This window comes from Sander vitreus, unplaced genomic scaffold, assembly GCF_031162955.1.
Source record: "Sander vitreus isolate 19-12246 unplaced genomic scaffold, sanVit1 R1_20, whole genome shotgun sequence".
Lineage (NCBI taxonomy): Eukaryota > Metazoa > Chordata > Actinopteri > Perciformes > Percidae > Sander > Sander vitreus.
In genome coordinates, this window is record NW_027595399.1 from 112,501 (window position 1) to 138,243 (window position 25,743).

General features: G+C 41.7%; 3 protein-coding genes and 1 long non-coding RNA gene across 5 annotated transcripts in view; 2 read left to right on the forward strand and 2 right to left on the reverse strand.

Annotated features, from left to right (window-relative positions):
- The window catches only part of LOC144513188 (lymphocyte antigen 75-like), a 3,198-nt gene extending 2,432 nt beyond the window's left edge, over window positions 1-766 (forward strand). Inside the window, exons 4-5 of the mRNA XM_078244180.1 lie at window positions 299-390; window positions 461-766. Coding sequence (XP_078100306.1) covers window positions 299-390; window positions 461-595 — 227 coding nt within the window. The 3' untranslated portion in view covers window positions 596-766. The remainder of the gene's footprint in view (window positions 1-298; window positions 391-460) is intronic.
- Window positions 767-8,384: 7,618 nt separating this feature from the next.
- Window positions 8,385-18,005, forward strand: LOC144513180 (uncharacterized). The gene is made up of 2 exons (XR_013501086.1): window positions 8,385-9,197; window positions 15,808-18,005. It is a non-coding gene; the product is annotated as an uncharacterized LOC144513180 (long non-coding RNA).
- On the reverse strand, window positions 9,421-13,403 carry LOC144513179 (uncharacterized). Its single transcript, XM_078244170.1, has 4 exons — window positions 12,732-13,403; window positions 10,758-11,060; window positions 10,404-10,505; window positions 9,421-10,228 (listed from the first exon to the last, which is right to left on the reverse strand). Exons 1-4 carry the CDS (start codon window positions 13,212-13,214, stop codon window positions 10,154-10,156), a joined length of 963 nt encoding a protein of 320 aa, XP_078100296.1. The 5' UTR covers window positions 13,215-13,403; the 3' UTR covers window positions 9,421-10,153.
- A 1,732-nt stretch (window positions 18,006-19,737) lies between the features above and the next one.
- Window positions 19,738-23,644, reverse strand: LOC144513185 (uncharacterized). Of its 2 annotated transcripts, none has more exons than XM_078244177.1 (3): window positions 22,926-23,644; window positions 21,943-22,143; window positions 19,738-20,639 (listed from the first exon to the last, which is right to left on the reverse strand). In XM_078244177.1, the coding sequence occupies exons 1-2, from the start codon at window positions 23,379-23,381 to the stop codon at window positions 21,949-21,951; spliced, it is 651 nt and encodes a 216-aa protein (XP_078100303.1). In that variant the 5' UTR covers window positions 23,382-23,644; the 3' UTR covers window positions 19,738-20,639; window positions 21,943-21,948. The 2 variants fall into 2 exon arrangements, with proteins under 2 accessions (XP_078100303.1, XP_078100302.1); XM_078244176.1 differs by having other exon boundaries at window positions 19,742-20,639; window positions 21,929-22,143; window positions 22,926-23,638.
- Between the last annotated feature and the right edge of the window lie 2,099 nt (window positions 23,645-25,743).

The following is a 25,743-nucleotide window of genomic DNA, read 5'->3' on the forward strand; positions in this document are numbered from 1 at the left end:
GTGCTAACCCGGGATTCAAACAGCTTTTACATTTAGATTCAGGTTTACTTTAGCATCACATGAGAATAACACAAAAAACAAGAGAAAAGATCAAGTTGTGGAGAGTAAATGTGAACATCATGATGTGGATCATTTCCATGGAATAGTTAGTACAGTTAGCATGCAGTGGTGATCAGCTGCAGATGATAAGTTAGAGTTGAATCTATTGTTTAAACTGATGATGAGGAATGAACAGGATGCTGATTATTATCCAGACAGACATGTTTGAACTCATGACGTTTGTTTGATTTTTACAAAGTGGTGTCAAAGAAAGTGGTGAAAATGAAGTTTGAGAGCAAGAACAATCTGGATCTGAACGACCCTGCTGTGATGGAGGCCATGTTGAAGCAGGTACATCATGTTTTATACTGTTTTACCTTTATGAAAAAACAAATGCGATAAGATAAGTTTTGTGTCTCAGCTCCAACAGAAGCTGAGGGACCAGGGGCTGGACGACAACATCAAACTGAGCTGGAGGAAGCAGGCAGATGGAAAAGTCTTCCACAAGGAAGACAAGAAGACAAACAAGAGGAGGAGGAAGAGGGATGAGCTGTAATGTTGAGCTGCATCTGTTTTATCAGAGAAAAGTCTGTTTCTTTCCTCAAAGATGTGACGGAGCAGAATAGAGCTGCAACAATCAGCTGATTCATCCATTGTTCTCTTTAGTGACAATAACTTATATGTAATGAATAGTTTAGTTTTCATTTATTATTGTTGTAAAGAAAAAAACAACTACAGCAAGCGTGCTGTGGATGGGTGGATGGGTCAAACACGTGTCCTGTGTTTGACCCAGCCACCCCCCCAACCAACGTCCTTACATCCTCCTCTCTAAATCCTCTCTAACTGCTGCTCTCCCCGGTGCGTTACACAAACATGCTGAAAGACGCCTTTTTCGTCGCATCAGACAAACGTCCTTATTTTACGAGTTTGGAATGAGGACGGGTTGCTTATTTAGACCTATGAGTGATGATGATAGAATAATGTAGACTTCAATAGACTGGTACCTTCATCATGAAGATCAACAGACTGATCTCATGAAGTGGTGTATGTATGACAGCCAAATGGTACGCCATTATTGGTTATCAAGACGCATCCTCTGTTTTTAGCGTGTTTATCAACGCCGTTTGGCCTCCATTGACTTACATTACCTTGAGATAGCGTGTGAATTGACGCGTGTGGCGTTTCCTAAACCCAACCGTAGCCTCGCGATAACACGTAGCCTCGCGATAACACGTTGCCTCGCGATAACACGTAGCCTCGCGATAACACTTAGCCTCGCGATAACACGTAGCCTCGCGATAACACTTAGCCTCGCGATAACACGTAGCCTCGCGATAACACGTAGCCTCGCGATAACACGTAGCCTCGCGATAACACCTCGCGATAACACCTCGCGATAACACTTAGCCTCGCGATAACACGTAGCCTCGCGATAACACCTCGCGATAACACTTAGCCTCGCGATAACACGTAGCCTCGCGATAACACTTAGCCTCGCGATAACACGTAGCCTCGCGATAACACGTAGCCTCGCGATAACACGTAGCCTCGTGGCTTTAGAAAGTGGCGTGTATTTTACGCAAAGTCATGATATCATGTTTATTAATTATTTATTATAAAGCTCTAATATGTTTTGTGGCTCCAGACAGATTTCTATTTTGGGGGGGGGGGGCAAAGATGTCTCAGTTGATAGTCACGGTTGATGACCTCTGGATTATTCCAACTGTTTTAATCAATTAATACTTTTAGTTATAACAGAAATACTAAATATATTCACAGCTTCTCAAACATGAAGATTTGATGCTTTTCTTTGTGATATTTGATCATAAACTTAATATATTTGGGCTTTAGACTGTTGTTAGAATAAAACAAGACGTTAGTATTTATCTGATTTATGGTCTGTGGGCAAATATAACCGACATGTTTGACTGATTTCTGATATTTGATGTTTTTCAGGGTGTGGTGGAGATGTTTTAACATTATTTAATTTGTTTAAAATATAAATTATCTTTAGTGTTGAATGTTTAAAATCTGTTTTCATCAGACTAACTATCTCTCTTCATGTGAGAGTAATATTATGAAGTAATTATATGTATGATTGTTGTTCTGTCACCTTATTAGAGATGCAACCTTTAAACATCGACCTACAAATTGTTTTGTCCTTAACCATAAATGTAATAAAGTTGTGAAAATGATGAACTAACAAAAAGAGTTTGAATCTTTTCTTTTATTAACTTAACTATGTAAAACATGAGTTGGTGGTTAGCAGCATGACTCAGCATTTTCTGTTTCTATTAGTTGAGTTCTTGCATTGAACAAGAAGAGACAGAAACATTCTTTAATTCAATCAAGAGAGACTTTGTTGCAGATATGCAAAGATTTATTGATATATGCATTATATGAAATATCTTTGGAGATTAGACTCCATTGTTATGAAATGATGTTTTTTATAGGGGATATTTTGGGTAGAAATCCCAAAGATAATCCCCGATCGAGTCTGGACACTGATGGTGGTGTGAGGAGCCCGAAGACCAAACCGAGGGCCGACGGCAGTGCTGCCGGAGGAGGACCCAGTAACCATCAGCATCAGTTAGAAGACAGAGGAAGTGAATAAGTTCAGAAGTCTTCCTGACAGAATTTACGCTGTGCTCCATTTCAGACATGAAGCGTCAAACACATGATGACTTAGTCTCTTACCTGTATTCTGTTATCAGCTGTGTCTCTAGGATGTGTGATGGTGGTATTCCTGTCTCTTACCTGTATTCTGTTATCAGGTGTGTCTCTAGGATGTGTGATGGTGGTATTCCTGTCTCTTACCTGTATTCTGTTATCAGGTGTGTCTCCAGGATGTGTGATGGTGGTATTCCTGTCTCTTACCTGTATTCTGTTATCAGGTGTGTCTCTAGGATGTGTGATGGTGGTATTCCTGTCTCTTACCTGTATTCTGTTATCAGGTGTGTCTCTAGGATGTGTGATGGTCTTATTCCTGTCTCTTACCTGTATTCTGTTATCAGGTGTGTCTCTAGGATGTGTGATGGTGGTATTCCTGTCTCTTACCTGTATTCTGTTATCAGGTGTGTCTCTAGGATGTTAGCACAGATCTTGCCAGCAGAGGGCGCTCTCCCTCTCTGCATTATCCCGGGGCAGTGATTCTCAACCAGGGGAAGATAGGGACACATTGTAGAGCAGCTCAACTCATTAACAGTTGTTCTCAGTCGCTTTGGTTCATTTCTCGAGTCACTTGTGCTCAAGATAAAAGCAAGTTATCATTATTTTGGTCATATTGCAATAGCTTTTGTACATGTACATGTAAATCCCGTCTTTCACTACTTTCAAAGTGGTTTGTTAATATTGTTTGACGGTCACGGAGAGCGTGCCTGTGTGGACGCGCTCGCCCGCGCCCAGGAACATGGCGTGCACTCTAAAATAGTTGACAGAAGGATAGAAAGTTCCAGTGAGCAGGTATCTCGGTCTGCAGCACTTGGTCAAAATCAAAGTGAAAGGCCAGCAGCAGCAGAAGACTTTAATGTTGTGGATGAAAAGAAAGAAAAGAAAGGAGACGTGAGCTGGTTGATTCAGTAAATGAGCTCATCAATCATATTTTCTGTCTACTGTTGATGTTAGGCTAACGCCGACTGAGCTAACGGTAACATAAACTGTTGCTAGGTAACTTCAGACCGTCAGCTGAATATTTAATGGAGAACATTGTGTGTGTTATGAAAAGGAGTTGCAGCAATGTCTGATAAACAGACTCTCTGGCTGCTAGTTTAATGTTCCACTCAATATGATCATAACTCACTGTTTTCATATCAGAGGACAGATGATGTGGAGCTGCTTCCAAACAGAAGAGGAGACAGAGAAACAGCAGCAGCAGCAACGTTACAGGTAGGTTATTATGGGCTGGATGAAGGGCCAGCTGATTGGTTCATGAGAAAGGGAAGACGTCTACTAGTCAATACAGTTTAAATATGATCACATTAAATGTCCTTCTTGAATCTCTTTTATATCCAAACTAAATAAACTGGTGTTGGAACTGATATTTCAGAAATGTGATCCAATCAGAACCTTGTGAATCTGAATACATTTAGGAATCATTGGTGATACCCAACCCTAGTATTTTCATACTGCATTTGACAACTAAGCACTGTTTTTCTTCTTCTCTTCTTTAAACTATGAAGGTCATGGTGGAGGCCACATGTTTTTAAAAAGACAATCTGTCCCAGGTGAACATCAGATGGGGGGGCTCAACACTGAAGCTACTTCCAGAGGTAGAGACCAGCTTCCTCACGCTGCACCGCCTGCTTCATCTCTACTTCCAGAGGTAGAGACCAGGGACGTCGTTAGGCCTATTTTAGGGGGGCTGAAGCTACCCCAAAATGTTCCTAAGACCCCCTAAATAATTATAAGAACAACAATAACAATTCGATTTATCCTCATTCATATTTAGACACAACAAATGATACAAAAAATAGCCGAAAAGTTGGAAGTTAGACAGAAGTACAGAGAGTCGTTGTACTATCAAGATGATGCACCGCAGCGTCTCGTTGCATTGGTGTCAACCGGCAGCTTTCAGAGCGTTGTAACTGGAGCGTTGCAAGTAACTGGGGGATTCATCTTGTGTCGTCGCTACTCTTTGGTCTGAACTCGCTATGCATCCTCCCCCCCCCCACACATAAACACACCGATACGCTAATGGTGACAGGAAGACTGATTACATGTAGTGATACAGAGTGAAATTGAAAGTTGTTTTTAATGACCTGCTTACCTTTAGCTACGTTTTCTGGAGGTAAAGGAAAGGGGATATTTTGGTTTGCTATGGAAAACTAAAGTCTAGCTACAGTGAACGAGGGAAATACAAGAAATAGTTAACTTAGCAAGCTAATCACAAGTCTTTATTCATTGCCAATAATATAGCCTATCTCTATAGTAGGCCTATTCTAAAACAATATCAATCCCCATACAATGTTGTTGTCAGTGAAAACTAAATGTCATAGGTCCCTGTTAATGCTATTGTACCGCTGTATCCTTCAATTCATTGAGCAGATGGACATTGGAAGATATGTCAGCAGAGAGAAAGAGAAGCAGGAGATTAGCAGGGCAGTTGGTTCTGACTGAGGTCAGTAGTGGTCTACAGGTCTAAGGATTGTTTGGTTTTCTTCTAACAATAAGCATTTGTTGGCAGGTCTAGGCACTATGCATAGCCTAAACTAAATAATGTCATTATATTTATTATATATGCTAGCTATATTCTAACCAACTTAACTTTCTGCATTAATTAAATAAATATGTAGATGTTGCCTAAAGGCTAAACATCTACATAGGCTGTAGTTTAAAGATGAGCACATGCCCACAGATACACGTGAAAATAAAATGAAAGCAATCCTACATACAGTATATACAGTAATCATTACTCCAAATCTTTTATTCCTTCCACCATCAGGTTATTGTATTTAGACAGTAGCAACTTTAAATAGGATCTGTATTAATATCTTACATGATAAAGTATGCAGTGATGCCCATTTTCTTCTTTTTCTTGTACTGCTATTTGTCATATTTGTTTAACTTACCAACGTATTAGCTGTCTGGCCTCTGTCTGTCTGTTTTTGGACATTTTGGATGTTGTTTCATGTGACCAATTTGCATTTTGAAGTCAATGAATTAGCATTTTTTTTATCTTAAAGGATAAGACAGAAGGGACAGAGTAGAAATGGAAGAAGAGGATATGTCTGTCACTTTTTACTTGGTAACATCTTGGTTTCTTGACTGGTGGTTGACATAAGTGTCGCTCTAATACAGTAACGAAAGATGTGAGCGCAAAGATTTTGCAAACACAAGTTATAAATACCCTGGGGGCTAAGCCCCCCTGTCTTTCAATCCTAGTGACGTCCCTGGACGGGAGTATTTTCATGGGCTCGGGATGGGATGGGAATGACAATTGATTCCCGTGTCACCCGCAAACTGCAGTCACGACCTCTTGTTGCGCAATTGCACTCGTAACACCACAACGTTACACCAACTTTGAGAATTAAAATCACGATTGTGACAAATAAGACGACTTGTTCAGTGCAAATTAAAAAAAGATTAACCATTTTTATAAATTTTTTTAAACAATATATATAACTCACACCCCTTACCCCCCCTTTGTCTTTACCACTTACCCAGACAGGGGCGGATCTACAGGGGGGCAAGGGGGGGCTAGTGCCCCCCACTCTAGAGCCTTGCCCCCCCAGCTGCCCTCCCTAACTTTGGTGATCCAAAAACTGTACTTGTGAAAACAAACCAACACTATGTCCACAAGCTTCTGAAAATATTGAACTAAACAATGCATTTACCAAACGTGAAGAATTACATTTTTAATTTTAAATGTATTCTTAGCCCTGCACCTCAAATACTTAGCTACGCGGCATTCGCTCAGTCTGGCTCGCACACAGCGAGTCTGCTGCGGTGTGGTGGCCCTGCAACCCGGCTAGAGCAACTGAGCTGCCCCCCCCGAGCCTCTGAAGGTGAAGTCAGTTTCCCCAGGTGAAGTTTAAACACGTTTACCTTAAAATTACATTTGAGTGAGCATTAACAACAGCGTGTCTATTACGCTAGCCAAAAGTCAAAGAGAAGACAAAGAGAAGTCAAAGAGAAGACAAAGAGAAGTCAAAGAGAAGACAAAGAGAAGTCAAAGAGAAGACAAAGAGAAGACGAGGAAAAGAAGATGAAGGGATGAAGAGGAGACTCCCGATTCAGAGAGAGGGACAGTGGCAGGGAGTGATCAGGAGGAGGAAGATGAGTACAACAACCGTCGCCTTAAGCTTTCCTAAAAAAGATGAGTCATTTGTGGACTGTAATTATAATAAGTACTTGAGTATTGTCTGCTGTTTTACACTTGTAGTCCACTGCATCTTGGACACAATTATTGTATTTTGCTTTTTATACTTTTACTTTTTAAAAGAAGCACAGTTTTGTTTTGTTTGAACACTGGGCTTATGCATGTTGTGAATTTAAATCACTTGTAGTGTGTAAGGGCATGTTTAAACAATAACTACCGTAGTTTAAAAGTTTTTGTGTTAGTTTTGTTAAAGCCATTCAACATATAGGGATTCCCTCGTACCATCTAACCATGCCACCCTGCCAAGACCTCTTGCCCCCCCTTTGCCACCCCATGTAAAATTTTCTAGATCCGCCACTGTACCCAGACAAAAAAACCCAGATAAGATGACAAAGTAACTACAACATTCAAGCAAACACAACAAAGTAACAAAATAAACCAAATAAACATATGTATAAATAACAACACCATAAGCCCATCATACACATCTCTCCCCAGCACAAAGCTTCCTAGGAGCCCTCCAGAAAGCTTAGCTACTGCCCCCATTTCCTAGTATAGACATCTAATCTCTAAAGTCGATGGCCTGAAATGAGCCAGTTGTAATTGTCAACAGTATTTATTAATAGGCTGCAGTGGCGTAACGAACCAACACCGGGCCCCTAAGCAGGATTATCAAGGCGGGCCCCCCTACTACAGAACGTGATGACGGCGCAATGTCCACGAGTCGGCTACCATCAATAGGACAGGACAGGATCATAGAGACACAGCATATAAGAGATGAGATGACTGACAATCAGGAGTAGCCTACGCGTACCACAACACCAAAAAAACACTGGTGAATGCACCATAAGACATGAAAAAACACACAGGGGCAGTCCCTCCAGGATTTCGCTGCCTGTTTTTGAGATTATTGCGGCCCAAAATGCCTGATTTCGCGGGAGCTTTTGTAAGAAATTGCGATAAAAGTTGTGTAGCCTGTAGTTCTTCAAAAAGGAAACGTGTTTTGGGGAGAATAATAATAATTATTATTAATTCATTACTCTGGGCTGAGTTTTCCTAGTAACCTTACCAAAAAGGCTCAGGGTGCTGCAAATGTTAGTATAATATGAAAATGGCCGGTGGATTTAAGACAAAAAGTAATAATTTATTGAAATCAAATCTATCAAATATGAACATATGTGTCAGTGGCTTGTTGATCTTTACATTGTTAGTTAATTTCCTAACCTGGCCTGGGACATACATTCATACGGTTTAATAAAGGACTTATTGGACTTTAACTTATCATTGCACTTACAATAACGAGCGTAGCTCTCCTCAATATAGGTCATCCTGTACGTCTCATCCGTGGTTTTTCCTGCATCCATCATGTGTGATTGTGTGTGTTTGTGTGTGTGTGCGCGTCAGATGTGGGGGGAACTCAGCAGCCCCGCCCATTGCAGAGAGCCGACAGGAAACAGCAGCAGCTTTCAGCGACTTTATAGTGAAAAAAACAGCGTACATTGATGTTAAAATGTATACAGGTTGGCAGGACGGTGTAATGTTTTGCACGGTCTTTCACTGTACGCTTTGTTGGTAAATGTGAGATGTTCGAGTCACACACGTGTCTCGTACACAGTCTCGTTTTCATATCAGAAACAAGGAAATCAATTTGACCCGTTCTCACTCCTGCTTGTTCACTGGCTGTCAGAGTGCACGTGGAGTGCGACTGCTGGGATTGTCGCGAGTAATGAAAATGTGATAGGGGGCCCCGGCTGTCAATCAATATCTTCCAGTCACACGGCCCCTTATTGGTCCGGGCCCGTAAGCACTGCATACCCTGCTTACCGATAGTTACGCGTCTGATAGGTTGATACTTTTACCAAAATAGGCTGTTTGTCATTTTATAGTGAAAATTAGAGAGAAATTAAATGATTCCCACGGAAATTCATTTCAGAACAGCTTCAATGTTTTCTTTGTTTTGTTTCATTGAATTGTAAAACTGTGAAGTAGAGACATGAAGGTGAGCAGCGCTGCAGTGACAGGATGCAAACAGGCTACTGATGAGAGACGCAGCTCAAGAAGGAAAGAGTCGGCCTGAGAAAGAGAAACCACACGTGCTTGTGGTCGTTTCATGCCAGCGTTGTGAGCTGAATACTTTCTATTCTGCAGAGGACAGCTCCTCCAGCTCTGCAGTGCACACTGTGTGCACAGCTTTTAGTTTCTCACTGAAGCTACCAGCCTGTTGGTTCAATTACCAAAACCACAATAATATACTTCTCAAAGTGCACAGGGAGCAGCCTGTTGTTTTTTTTTTTTTTACTTTACATTTCACACCACTAAAGGAATCTTAAGGATCAACAAGGTGAGTCATGTTTTCCTCTTAATGTCAGTATGAAGCCCCTCAGAGCAAAGATTTGGGAATTTCTTTTAGTAGTGTTGATGGTAAACATAGTCAGTTGAAGTAATAACTTCCTGAATGTGACCGAGAAAGATGAAGTTCGTTTTGGTGGAAAGAAAAAAATATGGCTTTGTGGCGTTTTTGACAAAAAGCTGAATAATTTTTGTTTTTTAAAATTGAGCTATAGTTTAACGATATAATAAACTTTATTCATATAGCACTTTTTGGTTACATTTGCTTAACCACACAAATAAAATGGCAGACGAAGCATCATAAAACAATGTAAAAGTTATACAGCATTAAGCAAGGGATACACAATAAGTAAAATAAAATCTAAAATAATCAATAGAAAAAAAGTTATGCCATAGAAAGATAACCGTGAATTCAGGCCAAGGCCCTGTAAAAGCATACTAATAATATTCTTATATTCAACACTTAGCTTATTCCCCTCCTGCTTTCCTTGCAGATTTCCTTAGATTGTGGTAGAACCAGTTGCCGTGGTCCTCCTTGACACCCACGGCCTCTCTTTCTTCCTCTCCCTCTCTCCCTCCCTTCTAATCTGAATTAATTTGATAAAGGTCCTTTTGGTTAAAAGAGAGGTACAATTGAGTGTCATCAGCATATGGATAGATACTCACTTTATGCCCACAGAGGATGGTTTGAGTTACCGATAGCCGCACTAAAATATCTCTCTTGTAAGTAGGAATAAAACCACTTATAACTGAACTGGAGAGGCCAACGCAGTCTGCGAGACGTACCAGTAAAAGAGAAAGGTCAATGTTATCAAATGAAGCACTTAGATCTAGCAGAACAAACCAAAGATTGCCCCTGTTTAAATGATTAGGTAAAAAACTGCTGAGCTCAATACAACATTTCTTTCCAGTATGTTGTGTTGGGTAAAAAAAATGATCATAAAATCTTTATGAGCGAGCGTCGGATGAATCAGGATTCTCCTCCCTTCTCTCCTGCTTCGCCTCCATTAAAAGACGAGACGTCTGTTTGAAGAAAACACCATTTGTTTGGTGGTAGTTGAAGTAGTGGAAATTTCTTTTACTTTAATTTGGAAAAATAAGTATACAATAAGATGTATAAATCTGGACAGTCAATGTGGAAAACTGATCTGATAAGGGTTACACAGACTACAGTTTGGTGATGGTTAAATGGATTTACCTCTAGCTGCTGATCCTCTGGCCTACGATCCTCTGGCCTACGATCCTCTGGTTCCTCTGGCCTCCGAACCTCTGATCTCCGTTGTTCAAGAGGAATGTGCTCCTGCAAAAAGTTCCATACAGTGAGTTTGGAAGACATGAAGTTGTTTTCATATAATCCTTTCTCTGTTCTTTTCTAAATACGCCAGTTCATCAATGTTCATCCTGAGGGGAACATAAATGATGAACCACATTTAGTCACAATCCATCCAACAGAGATTTCAGTCTGGAACAAAGTGGTGGACTCATAAAGCTGCTAATAATTAAAATAAAATGACAAAGAAAGACACAGAGTTAACAGATGTTGGTTCTTTACCTGGTTTCTGGCTGCTTCTGGAAATGTAGGTGCAGTGGGTTGTTCAATCAGTTCTTTAGCAACATCAAAACATTTTTGCCACTCGGGTTCATCCATTTTCAACTTGACTGCGTCAGTCAACTTTTCTTTTGCCGCTTTTGTCAAAATCTCTTTCAGCACATTTTCCTCCTCATCCAAAATCACTTTGTAGTACAGACTAGTTCTGTCGCAACAACTTGAGTCCTTACAGCATGTCATCTGTCCAAATAATGATATCAAGGAAGCCAGTAACAGGGTACAAAAGAGCAGAGACATGCCGATAACCTGAAAAAAAAGGGAACAAAGATGGTTATATTATCACCACGGAAGCTGAGAAACAGCTGTAGTTGCAATAAAACCCTATTCTGGAACTTTAATATCAAGAGTTTTCTCTGAAAGACCTTTAGAAACTATTTAACAGATTCATAACAAGAGCTTCTCATATAGACTCCATCTTGATTAATCCTGGGGCCTCATTTATAAGTGTGGAGTTCAAAAGAATGCGTACGTCGCTCTCTACACAAGAATTAGGATTTCTAAAAAGCAAACTTGATGGGAAAATGTGCGTTCCTCCACAGACACTCTGACCCCGGCGTACGCACCGAAACAGGTGAAATGAGAAACGGCGACACCGACAGCAGATGGATGAAACTCGTGAAACTGAGACCATTGTGTAAAATACATCAAAATATTGCCTCTCATTAATAATATAAAGAATTAACTAACTAACTTAACTTAAGCCATTTTCCGTCTGGCGGAGCACATGGTTTTAATATGATCATCATATACAGTATCAGTATTTTATACAGTGTTTATTTTTAAGGCTTTAGAGAGTTTTATTTTTGTTTTAAATGTTTGTTTTTATTGTAGGTCTGAAGCATGTTTTAACCAGGTGCAATAGAAATAAAGTTTAATTAATTACATGCTCTTGCGCATTTGATTAATAGATTAATTCCGACACATTAATAATTCCATCAGCTTTTAAGATAAAATCAAATTGATGGGTATAAAAAGGCATGCCGTGCTTAATGACGCACATTGGTTGGTTTTGCACTGTTGTGGCAAATGGAGACAGACAGCAAGAAGACTTGTTGGCAAACAAGGATGAGTGGGCTTAGAGCCGGTTCCGACTGCCTTGAGCTGTCTTGTTGGATCTCTGTGCTGTTTTGGGCGTTACAGAGAGGACCACTCAGAGAAACCACACCGTGCCGGTGCCACTTCAAGGAGGGTCAGCTCTGGCATCCCTTGGCAAAAACACTTTCTCTGTGTAGCGATGGACCCCTTTTTTTGCATTAACTTTAATATTTGACCATTTATTTTTAATATTCTGGGGCTGTTGCATTAAATGCATCTGCAACATGTCAATCTACAGCTGTTTTGGCATTAGTAATGGCCGCACTGTGCCCTCCAAACAGTTGTTCCTCTTTAACAAGAACTACAACTTCATATCGAGTGAAAGTCTTTTTTTTTATTTTCCTCTCAGCACATGATGTCGGTGTGGATGAATATTAATTTGGGGCATTCCACTGACTATTAAGGGGAACTATGGGCGAGACATGAAGCCAAAGCTGTGCGAAATGTTTCCTCTAAAGCCCTGAATCTTTGAGGTTTTTAAAATAACTTCAATTTTGTGTCATTTCCCCTCAGTCTCTCTGAATGGAGCAGCAAATCAATGCAGCAACCCTACCTATGTAATGGGACTTAAAAACAGAAACATTGGACAGTTTCTGCCTCACTTTAGACGGCAGGAGTGAAAATAAGTCATCCTCAACATTTGTTGTGTTCTGGATTTAGAACAATTTTACCCCCCATTCCCATTTCCCCAATATAACTGCTTTATATGATCACATCATCTTAAAAGTATCATCCAAAGAACACAAGATAATAAACTCAGATGAATAAAAGAAATTTACAATTACAGACTGACATGATGTGTAGAAAGCAAAACAAACTCACCATTGAATGGTTTTTCAGTTGAGCAATGATCGCCTTTTCCTCAGCTGTCAGCTTGTCTTTGTCTTTGCAGGCTACCTGTGCCTGTTGTTCAGAATGATCATTCTGACAGCAAACATACCAGTCTCCATCGATGTACACAGAGGTAACCCACAGCAGACCTACCAACACGGCCTTGACAATGTGATAAACTAAAATGCTTAACAGTTTGCAACGTTTTTTAAAGTCGTTCTTGCAGTCATTTGTACACATACGTGTACAGGCACAGGTATACTTCCAGGTTCTCAGAAATGTTCTGTCCGTCCAGAGTTGTAAAACAAATATAATAAAGAACGGCATAATCATGTAGTAATTGCAGTGAAGAGCTTGTCGTTTGCACGAGCACTTCAAATCTTTGTCGAGCACAACATTGTGAACAAAAATCACAATCACTGCGACGTAGGTGCTGAGTTTTTTGAGAGCGAACTTTGGCAGGAAGTTCTTCATCTTTGCTGCAAAGTCTGAATCTGCTCAGGGTTTGCTTGCTACCTCTAGATATACTAACATGAAACCATGCTTTTCCTGTTTATGCAAGAAAGCCGCTACATGGTATTAGATCTGCAAGTACTCAAGTAAGATTTCAAATGTTGGGTGTTTGTTTTGCCTTCAGGTTTTCATTTGAAGGCTTTGGAACCTTTTGTTTCTTGTGCTAGTATTTCCTGCTTCTGTCTCTGATCTTTTACCCCTGTGAATACAAATGCAATACAACGTTCACATTTGGGGAGTGATTGTGGCTCTTCAGCATTTTTTAAATAGAGATACAGTATATAAAAAAATGAATGAAGCAAATCTACGGAAGCCCTGAAAGACAAGGCAGAAGTTTTTGTTTTTTTTCCGACCATTGTTGGCCAAAACCTAAGTTTATCTCGTCCATACGAGATAAACCTCTAAGTCAGAGCCTGATTTAGAGATTAACCTCTAAATCAGAGCCTGAGTTAGAGATTAGAGCCTGATTTAGAGGTTAACCTCTAAAGTCAGAGCCTGATTTAGAGATTAACCTCTAAGTCAGAGCCTATACACAGTTCCATTATGTGTAGGCTATATATCTTCAAGAAAAGTCTGAAGGAAAAATTGCTTATAACATAATATTTCTTAAATGTTATATTTGAACTGGGATCGTCTGTATTTTGTGGTATGTGTCTGTGTTTTGTTGATTGTAAATTAAGTTTTTAGTGTCTAAATATTCTCTGTTGTATGATTATTGTTATCGGGCCCCCTCTGAAAAGCTTTTAGTAGCTTATTTGGGGTTCTCCATTTCATGCAGCCTACATATGATCATTATACCTTCTGACACTGTGTTTTAAAGATACGATTACATGTGAAATAAATGATTAGAACAGTTGATAGCAACGCATTACGCTGTTTTTTTGTGCACACAGAGTAGCAACATGTCCACAGATAGAAGTTGGACAGGACTGTGTGTACGACTGATTTAGTGAGACACAAATAAGACAGAAGTGCTAATAAACTGTATGTTACTACCATAGAGATAAAATGGATAGAAAGGCCATTGTTGGACCCCAGGAAGACTAGCTGGTCGTCTAGGCGTCAGCTAATGGGGATCCTTATAATAAATACAAATACAAAACTGTTTCCCGTGGTCATTTGATTGGTACACAACAAAATGGTGATTGTTGTTAGATGTCATAGTGACAATATGTTTCAGTGGGGCCGTAAACTGTCGCAGCTCGCTGGGAGAAGAGCCACCAGACCCAGCTCGGGAGATGTTCTCGGAGTTGCAGGGAGAGTGGGTGGGCGGACTGCTAACGTTAGACCCAGCGGCAGTGGGTGGGCGGACTGCTAACGTTAGACCCAGCGGCAGTGGGTGGGCGGACTGCTAGCGTTAGACCCAGCGAAAGTGGGTCTGCAGGCCGCTAATGTTAGACCCAGCAGCAGTGGGTCAGCAGACCGCTAATGTTAGACCCAGCAGCAGTGGGTCTGCAGGCCGCTAACGTTAGACCCAGCAGCAGTGGGTCAGCCGACTGCTAACGTTAGACCCAGCGGCAGTAGGTCAGTGGACCGCTAACGTTAGACCCAGCAGCAGTGGGTCAGCGGACCGCTAACATTAGACCCAGCAGCAGTGGGTCAGCGGACCGCTAACGTTAGACCCAGCAGCAGTGGGTCAGTGGACCGCTAATGTTAGACCCAGCGGACCGCTAACGTTAGACCCAGCAGCAGTGGGTCAGCGGACCGCTAACGTTAGACCCAGCAGCAGTAGGTCAGCGGACCGCTAACGTTAGACCCAGCAGCAGTGGGTCAGTGGACCGCTAACGTTAGACCCAGCAGCAGTGGGTCAGCGGACCGCTAACGTTAGACCCAGCAGCAGTGGGTCAGCGGACCGCTAACGTTAGACCCAGCAGCAGTGGGTCAGCGGACCGCTAACGTTAGACCCAGCAGCAGTGGGTCAGCGGACCGCTAACGTTAGACCTAGCTCATTCTCTGTAACTGATGCAGCATAAAAGCACGACAAAGTCAGCCAGCCATCCAGTCAGTGTTAGTTGGCAAATGTTATCTTTCTAACTCCGCCTTAACTTTACCCCCTCCCCACATCGTTCACAGAAAACGAGCCGAATAAAGCTGCCACTTGTGGCGATAGCAACTTGCTTTGTATGGATGAAGCATGACGTTAACTCATTTAACGGCCGTTACTACTCCGCTGCTCGTTTGTCCATCAGTTATTGTAAAACCTCAGCTCCGCACCTTGCCGGAAGTCGGCTAATTATCGGAAGTTTATACGTTTACACGGCAATGGTACACATAAAAATGGCTGCTACTCTGACCATTCTGCTACGTTGATTTGAATGGAAATGTTTTTTTCTATCCATTTTATTTCTATGGTTACTACAGCTTTCACTGTTGTTGATGCACGGAGCGGCCATGTTCCGACTTCTGAATACAAATGGAAGGCACTCTTAGTTTTTTATGTTCTAATAATTACATAGTGAAAATGAATGCTTAGATCATAATAAATGCATGACAACATTTCCCTCCACAACTCATTTTTCAGAAGAGCTTCAGTGTTTTCTTTGTTTTCTTTCAGTGAATAATAAAACTGTGAAGCAGAGACATGAAGGTGAGCAGCGCTGCAGTGACAGGATGCAAACAGGCTACTGATGAGAGACGCAGCTCAAGAAGGAAAGAGTCGGCCTGAGAAAGAGAAACCACACGTGCTTGTGGTCGTTTCATGCCAGCGTTGTGAGCTGAATACTTTCTATTCTGCAGGGGACAGCTCCTCCAGCTCTGCAGTGCACACTGTGTGCACAGCTTTTAGTTTCTCACTGAAGCTACCAGCCTGTTGGTTCAATTACCAAAACCACAATAATATACCTCTCATCTATGAAATGACTAGGACTTGGTTCAGAGAAATCCTCGTACACAAATTGTAAAAGAAAACTAAAATACCAACAGCAGAGATTTACTGTTGCACGGAAATGCTAAAGTATAAAGTCTGTAAGATGTGAAATGAGTAGCTGAAAACATCACTAACAGTGATATTACTACTTAAATGTACTTTATTATTTGACAGAACAGCAGTAATAATCAGAGAGATGAAGGATTTATGTTTCAGTAAAACATGATACTATTCTGTGATTACAAGAGAACACTTTTGGAATATTGTTTGGAAACAAAATGAAACGGATGATTCCTTATTAAACATTGCGTACATTAAATGCTGATTTAAGAATTACAAAACAAAGAACAATTACATTGTTCTGCATGATTGTTTTTTTTCATGAAGACTCAAAACAGAAAACAGAACTTTTTAAACTAAGCAAATCTAAATGATCATTTCTAGGGATGCACCGATATCGCTTTTTTAAAAAACCAAGTTCCAATACTTACATTTGGGTACTCGCCGATACCGAGTACCCATATTAGTACTTACTGTAATGATCCCTCTGTGGTCTGGGGGTGTTTTCAGACACACAGCTCTGATATTGTTGTTGTTCTGTTCAAAGCTCAGTGCCCAGGGGCCGGACATTTCACTGAGCAAGTGTCAATAAAATAAATCATATCATTCAAAATACTGAGTCACGTTTAGAAAGAACACTGAACACAAAGTCTGATGACGTCATTCACGGACATATGAAGTAGCCATGTGGATTTAGGGCTCCAGCGGAGAGGAGGGATTGTTTACCCAGCAGCTAAGTTCACAAGATGATGTCCTAATTTAAAGACTCGTGGCAAACTATTAACAGTTCGACTACAGACCGACAGCTTTCGTTTTAGCTTGTTAGTAAAAAAAGCACAAAGTTAAAGTAGCACAGTAGTTGTTAAAACAGCGCCACGTAGAGAGACCTCATGTAGACGGAACAGACTGAAATATGTCTTTCTTCATGTTTAATTTTGACAGGCTGCTGATGTGCTTTATCACAAAGTCAGAGTCATGTCACTTCAATCTTAGCATCACTGCACTGTTGCCCGTTAAGTTCAGAAAACATTTTAAAGTGTTATTAATTACATACAAGGCCACCCATGGGCTGGCTCCAGATCACATTAAAGAGCTTTTAACCCCTTATAGCCCCACCAGGCCCCTACGATCAGCTGATCATAATCTTATAGATGTTCCACCAACCAGGCTGAAAGGGTGACAGTGTGTTTTCTGTTACGCCCCCCCCTTTGGCTTTGGAACAGCCTTCATCTCAGTGTGAGATCAGCTGACTCCACAGCTTTTAAACGCCTCCTTAAAACTCACTTTTACAAGATGGCTTACACTTAACTATGTCTTCCCTTCCATTCTCACAACACTACATATTTCCTCTTTTTGCAACTTTTTTGTGGTTTTATTTGAATTTTACTGTCATTACGTATTTAAATTACGCTTGATTTGTATGATAATGTTAGTGCTTTTAGATGCATTCACATACATGTTTCTGTTATTGACATATTTTGCACTTTTACTGTTTTATGAAGTGCTGCTTGTTCTAATTTTTAATGTCATTGGGGGGGCTTAAGTAGGTTTCTGATTCCTATTCCAATCTTTTAATCTGGAAAGCACTTTGTTATTAATGCTTGAAAAGTGCTATATAAATACAATTATTATTATTATTATTATTATTATAATTATTCAGCTTTGGAAATGTTTCTGTGATGTGGCGACGGCTCCATGGGAATCTCATACCTCGGCTCCAGTGCACTGAGATTGTGTCTTGAAGCAAGCAGGTTGAAACTGGCAAAAGGAAAACCCAGAAACTCTAAGAACAAACCTACACGGGGGAGAGAAGCAGGGAACGACAACGAGACTAAATCCACCAGGTAACAAGAGACAGGTGACATGAGGGAAGATGAACAGGTGAAACACATCAGGGCGGAGAAGACAATCACAGAGGGGGGGAAACACACAAGGCAGGAAGTCAAAGAAGACATGACGCAGAGAAACAGAGAGACTACAAAATAAAACAGGAAACTGAAGCACAAAACATACAAAGATGGAACTAGGAAACAAAACAGAGAACACAGAAAGAACATGTAACAATGAACAAATAACAGGGAAACCGTAACACACAGGAAATGAATTGACAAAATAAAACAGGAAAACCACATCAAGTACAATCATGAGAGCCTCTGTTATTTTTCCAGTAAAAAATCTCCAAACAGCTGACATTGCTTCTCTTCTTCCGAGAAATTAACGTTGACGACAGACAGCCAGAAATCTTGGTGTAGACATGAACTCAGACCTGAATTTCAACAGCCACATTAAGACAATAACAAAGTCAGCTTATTACCACCTCAAGAATATATCAAGGGTTAAAGGACTTCTGTCTCAGCAGGATCTGGAAAAACTTGTCCATGCTTTTATCTTCAGTAGACTTGACTACTGTAACGGTGTCTTCACAGGTCTCCCTAAAAAATCAATCAGACAGCTGCAGCTGATTCAGAACGCTGCTGCTCGAGTCCTCTCTAAGACCAAGTGACTGGATCACATCACTCCAGTTCTGAAGTCTTTACACTGGCTTCCTGTGCCTCAAAGAGTTGATTTCAAAATACTTTTGCTGGTTTATGAATCACTAAATGGTTTAGGGCCAAAATACATTTCTGATCTGCTACACTATGAACCCCCCAGACCTCTCAGGTGGTCTGGGACAGGTCTGCTACACTATGACCCACCCAGACCTCTCAGGTCGTCTGGACAGGTCTGCTACACTATGAACCACCCAGACCTCTCAGGTTGTCTGGGACAGGTCTGCTACACTATGACCCACCCAGACCTCTCAGGTGGTCTGGGACAGGTCTGCTACACTATGAACCACCCAGACCTCTCAGGTCGTCTGGGACAGGTCTGCTACACTATGACCCACCCAGACCTCTCAGGTGGTCTGGGACAGGTCTGCTACAATCTGAACCCCCCAGACCTCTCAGGTGGTCTGGGACAGGTCTGCTACAGTATGAACCACCCAGACCTCTCAGGTGGTCTGGGACAGGTCTGCTACACTATGACCCACCCAGACCTCTCAGGTGGTCTGGGACAGGTCTGCTACACTATGAACCCACCCAGACCTCTCAGGTGGTCTGGGACAGGTCTGCTACACTATGACCCACCCAGACCTCTCAGGTGGTCTGGGACAGGTCTGCTACACTATGACCCACCCAGACCTCTCAGGTGGTCTGGGACAGGTCTGCTACACTATGACCCACCCAGACCTCTCAGGTGGTCTGGGACAGGTCTGCTACACTATGACCCACCCAGACCTCTCAGGTGGTCTGGGACAGGTCTGCTACACTATGACCCACCCAGACCTCTCAGGTGGTCTGGGACAGGTCTGCTACACTATGAACCCACCCAGACCTCTCAGGTGGTCTGGGACAGGTCTGCTACACTATGACCCACCCAGACCTCTCAGGTGGTCTGGGACAGGTCTGCTACACTATGACCCACCCAGACCTCTCAGGTGGTCTGGGACAGGTCTGCTACACTATGACCCACCCAGACCTCTCAGGTGGTCTGGGACAGGTCTGCTACACTATGACCCACCCAGACCTCTCAGGTGGTCTGGGACAGGTCTGCTACACTATAAACCCCCCAGACCTCTCAGGTGGTCTGGGACAGGTCTACTACACTATGAACCACCCAGACCTCTCAGGTTGTCTGGGACAGGTCTGCTGCACTATGACCCACCCAGACCTCTCAGGTGGTCTGGGACAGGTCTGCTGCACTATGACCCACCCAGACCTCTCAGGTGGTCTGGGACAGGTCTGCTACACTATAACCCACCCAGACCTCTCAGGTCGTCTGGGACAGGTCTGCTACACTATGACCCACCCAGACCTCTCAGGTTGTCTGGGACAGGTCTGCTACACTATAAACCCCCCAGACCTCTCAGGTGGTCTGGGACAGGTCTACTTGTTGTCCCCAGAGTCAGAACTAAACAGGGGGAAGCAGTGTTCAGTTTTTATGCTCCACATATCTGGAACAAACTCCCAGAAAACTGCAGGTCTGCTGCAACTCTCAGTTCTTTTAAATCAAGGCTGAAGACCTTTCCTTTTGCTAATTTCTTATACTGCACTGTAACTTTTATTCTCGTATTTTATATTTTATGTTTTTAATATTTGTATTGTTTTTAACTGTTCTTTAATGTTTTATTTAAAGCACTTTTAATTACCTTGTTGCTGAAATGTGCTATATAAATAAAGCTGCCTTCCCTATGAGGAGGTATCAGGTGTGGTAGTATCGGAGTAACTTTATGATTACAAGTACGAGTACATGCGCACGGCATCAGACCGATACTGGCGTCTGTATCGGTGCATCCCTAATCCTCATACATACATGTGAGCCAGTAAACAGCTGGATTTGATTCTTTGGGCTCAGACGTGACATCTGTCAAACATAATCAGCGTTTAGTCTTGTTCTGGTTCTCGTGGAGGTTTCACGCTCTGAAAAAGAAGAAAAAGAAGACGGCAGGTGAGGTTAGAAGCCCTTAAATCTTCTGTTTGAGTAACAGTATCAATACAGCAACATGAGAAATACTCCATTACTTTTAAAATGTGAATAACATGTACTCAGGTCAAAGTAAAAGTTGTAGAAACTGATCATTGAGACGTTTCATCTCCATGATCTGTTGTCTATATTTAAAGATCTGGGAGTTTAATGGAAACAATTTAAAAATGTAAGAATTAAATGAAGACAATGCTGGAAAAAATAATGGAAAGAACACTTTACAAACATTTTAAAGTCTCCAGAGTGTAAATCCTGTAGAGAACTGGAGGTTATGTAATAATATTTAAGAGTAAAGGTCGCCCTCTAGTGTCCTCTGGAGAAACTACAGTCTGCTAAATCTCAGAGAAGAGGAAAGATGATGAATAAGATTTCACACACGTTAAGATGGGAGAATGAAGATGGTCTGGTACATATGCTGTAGGCTATATCTGTGAGAAAAAGGCCAAATATGTTGGGGATAAAAACGATACAAAATGTGGTAAAGTGTTCAAAAAATTACCCCCAAAAAAAAGGAACAAAAAATGACATGTTCTGAAGATGGGGCCAGCAGTCCAAAAAGTCAAAAAAGTAAAACAAAAGTGACAAAAAGGAACATAAAGCGACATAAACAGCTGAAATCTTGCCAAAAGGTGAATAATAATGAATAAGTTTAGAAGCTTTGTTTGAGGATCGGCAGTCAAAATGAGTAAAGAAAAGTTAAAGATAATAGGAAAAAATGACAAATATGTTGGAAAAAATGATTAAAAACCTCAGAAGAAAAATGTCACAAATGTCTAAAAAAAATGACAAAGACATGTAAAACCACGGCATGAAATGGTTTTCTTGTTTTGATGATGAAGCTGTTTTATAGTCTCCAGCAGAGCCGTCATCTGCTGATTCATATTAAAGTCAAAGAACATGATTCATTTATTTCTTTATTATTTAAGACAAGTAAAGGAGTCGAGGACGCAATTGAAGCGACATGAGATGCAGCTCCAGTTGAAGGGCACGTTTCCTCTGAATGGTATGCAATGGCTTGGAGTTCTGTTTTCTCTGGTTTGGGGGGCATGTCTCTCGTATACTGTGTCCCAGGTGATAGCCAATCAGCAGACACGTGACTGTAACCTCGTGGTAACAAAAAGGCAGAGTGAACCCCTGATTCTGTTTAAATAACCTGCTGCTGCGTGTTGTCAGGTCTTGGTCTTGACTACAACACTGATTAGCTGAGTAAATGCTGTGAGATTACCTGCTGTAAGTCACCTGGTCTCATGTTTCCCCTGTTTGTTGTTGCTCCTCGTGTTCAGGAAAGTTCTCTTCAGATGTAGTCAGATCTGCAGCCACATCACAACACTCCTCCCATCGGTTCCCTCTGTCCTCGATCGCTCTGCTCAGCTTCCATCCGAGAGACGCCATCAGGGCTGGCACACAAACGATAACCAAGAGCAGAAAGGAGCCATAAACCTGCAAGAGAAACAACAGTAAAAGATTAGATTATCACTTCATTGTCATCATTTCCTTTAGTACACAATTTGTGTATTAACCTGATATCAAAAAAAATCCAATCTAGATATTGATATTTTAAAAATCGGCCTTTTCACCATAGATAATATGGATAATAGCATCACTTAACGGGCACACACACACACACACACACACACACACACACAGACAGACAGACAGACACACACACACACACACACACACACACACACACACACACACACACACACACACACACACACACACACACAGACAGACAGACAGACAGACACACAGACACACACACACACACACACACACACACACACACACACACACACACACACACACACACACACACACACACACACACACACACACACACACACACACACACACACACACACACACACACACACACACACACACACACACACACACACAGACAGACAGACAGACAGACAGACACACACACACACACACACACACACACACACACACACACACACACACACACACACACACACACACACACACACACACACACACACACACACACACACACACACACACACACACACACACACACACACACACACACACACAGACACGCATGGACACACACAGGCTAAACTCATTCAGACAACATTTAAATATATTTTTTATAATATTTATTTTTAGAGAAATTCAAAATGTTCAAATGGGAAAATGATTGACAGTTGAAGTGATACTCAGCCCTTTAAACAACTACATGAACGGCTCACCCTGGACTTGTTCCTCAGTTCAGCGATGGTTTCTCGTTCCTCTTCAGTGATCCTCCCCACGGCTTTGCAGGCCAACTGTCTCTGTTGTTCAGAGTGATTGTTCTGACAGCAGATGTACCAGTCTCCGTCGATTAAAACCACAACAAGCCACAGCAGGCCGATGAACGCTGCCTTGATAAAGGGATAGAAGAAAGAACCCCAAAAACTGCAGGGGTGGGTGTGTGTGCCGCCGGGCACACCTCTGCACAGGAGTCTGCAGACGTTCTGAAACGACCTGTCTGACCACAGAATCAACAGGAAAACTATAACAACTGGCAGAGCCAGGTACACGTTGCAGTCAAAGACTTGTTGTCGGCAGGTGCATTCGAAGTTGCTGCCAAACAGGATGAAAACGGCGATGACTGCGATGTAGGTGCAGAAACTTCCACAAGCCAGATGTATACATCTGTTCTCCATCTCTGCAGTGCAGTTGGCATCGACTGACAGTCTGCAGCTCGGACCGTCTGAACATTAACCAACGTGTTCCTGACACGGCACATTTCAAACCACAAGTGCTGATTCGGTTCTGTGTTTTTGCTACTCAAGCATTTTCACAAAAAATAAACCATGAAGTTGCATCTTTTGATGAAGAAAAGTCTGATTTATTCAGCCTGGTCATTGATCTGTGAATGAAATCTAAGTTTTTAAACCCCCGTGTTGTCTTCCTGTCGACCTGCAACTCTTTGTTTTTCTGGGTCAAAATGTAACTTTTCCCGACGTTTATCACTTTTTCCAATGTTTTTGTCGGGGGGGACAATTCAATTCAAATAATTTATAGTATCAAATCATAACAGCAGTTATCTCAAGACACTTTACAGATAGAGGAGGTCTAGACCACACTCTATCATTTACAAAGACCCAACAATTCCAGTAATTCCCCCAAGAGCAAGCATTCAGTGCGACAGTGGTGAGGAAAAACTCCCTTTTAGGAAGAAACCTGGGACAGACCCAGACTCTTGGTGGGTGGTGTCTGACGGTGCTTCTTTTCCCACTTCTTTAAATCTTTTTTTTAGACACACACACACACACACACACACACACACACACACACACACACACACAATCTTTTTTTTAGACATTTTGTCAATTTTTTCAATGTTCTAGTATAATATTTTCCTTCTTCAAAATGCCATAACATTGAATAAAACACCCCAAATCAATGAAATTAGTGAACTGATAATTTATTTTACGAAACCATCCACGTTATATTTGTATTACTTTGACACTTTGTTTGAAAGAAACCCACATTTTCTGATATAGAAACAACAGGATAGGACAACAGGGGGTTAAATGCAGTGTTCATTTTTGACCTCATTACAGAATAATATCTGAACTCCCATCTTAAAAGGGTAACAGTTTAGTTTTCATCATGGACCCTATTTTCCAATGCATTGGTGTCTAAGTGACTGGTTGGAACACGGAATATGTCCAGTATTAAGCGAGAACTCTGTAACCAGCAGCCATGGACAAGCTGTAATGTTACCCTACAGGACTAATGTTCAGCAGCAGTTAGTAACAAGCTGTAATGTTACCCTACAGGACTAATGTTCAGCAGCAGTTAGTAACAAGCTGTAATGTTACCCTACAGGACTAATGTTCAGCAGCAGTTAGTAACAAGCTGTAATGTTACCCTACAGGACTAATGTTCAGCAGCAGTTAGTAACAAGCTGTAATGTTACCCTACAGGACTAATGTTCAGCAGCAGTTAGTAACAAGCTGTAATGTTACCCTACAGGACTAATGTAGAGGAAGGTGTCAGGCAATTATCCTGGAAATGTACTTCCATAGATCCAGACTAGTCAATCAGCAACAATTTCACACGTGTGTGTGTGTGTGTGTGTGTGTGTGTGTGTGTGCGTGTGTGTGTGTGTGTGTGTGTATGTGTGTGTCTGTGTGTGTGTGTGTGTGTGTGTGTGTGTGTGTGTAGGTGTGTGTGTGTCTGTGTGTGTGTGTTAGTGTGTGTGTGTGTGTGTGTCGTGTGTGTGTGTGTGTGTGTGTGTGTGTGTGTGTGTGTGTGTCTGTGTGTGTGTGTGTGTGTGTGTGTGTCTGTGTGTGTGTGTGTGTGTGTGTGTGTGTGTGTGTGTCTGTGTGTGTGTCTGTCTGTGTGTGTGTGTGTGTGTGTGTGTGTGTGTGTGTGTGTGTGTGTGTCTGTGTGTGTGTGTGTGTGTGTGTGTGTGTGTGTGTGTGTGTGTGCCCGTTAAGTGATGCTATTATCCATATTATCTATGGTGAAAAGGCCGATTTTTAAAATATCAATATCTAGATTGGATTTTTTTTTATATCAGGTTAATACACAAATTGTGTACTAAAGGAAATGATGACAATGAAGTGATAATCTAATCTTTTCCTGTTGTTTCTCTTGCAGGTTTATGGCTCCTTTCTGCTCTTTGGTTATCGCTTGTGTGCCAGCCCTGATGTGCGTCTCGGATGGAAGCTGAGCAGAGCGATCGAGGACAGAGGGAACCGATGGGAGGAGTGTTGTGATGTGGCTGCAGATCTGACTACATCTGAAGAGAACTTTCCTGAACACGAGGAGCAACAACAAACAGGGGAAACATGAGACCAGGTGACTTACAGCAGGTAATCTCACAGCATTTACTCAGCTAATCAGTGTTGTAGTCAAGACCAAGACCTGACAACACGCAGCAGCAGGTTATTTAAACAGAATCAGGGGTTCACTCTGCCTTTTTTGTTACCACGAGGTTACAGTCACGTGTCTGCTGATTGGCTATCACCTGGGGCACAGTATACGAGAGACATGCCCCCAAACCAGAGAAAA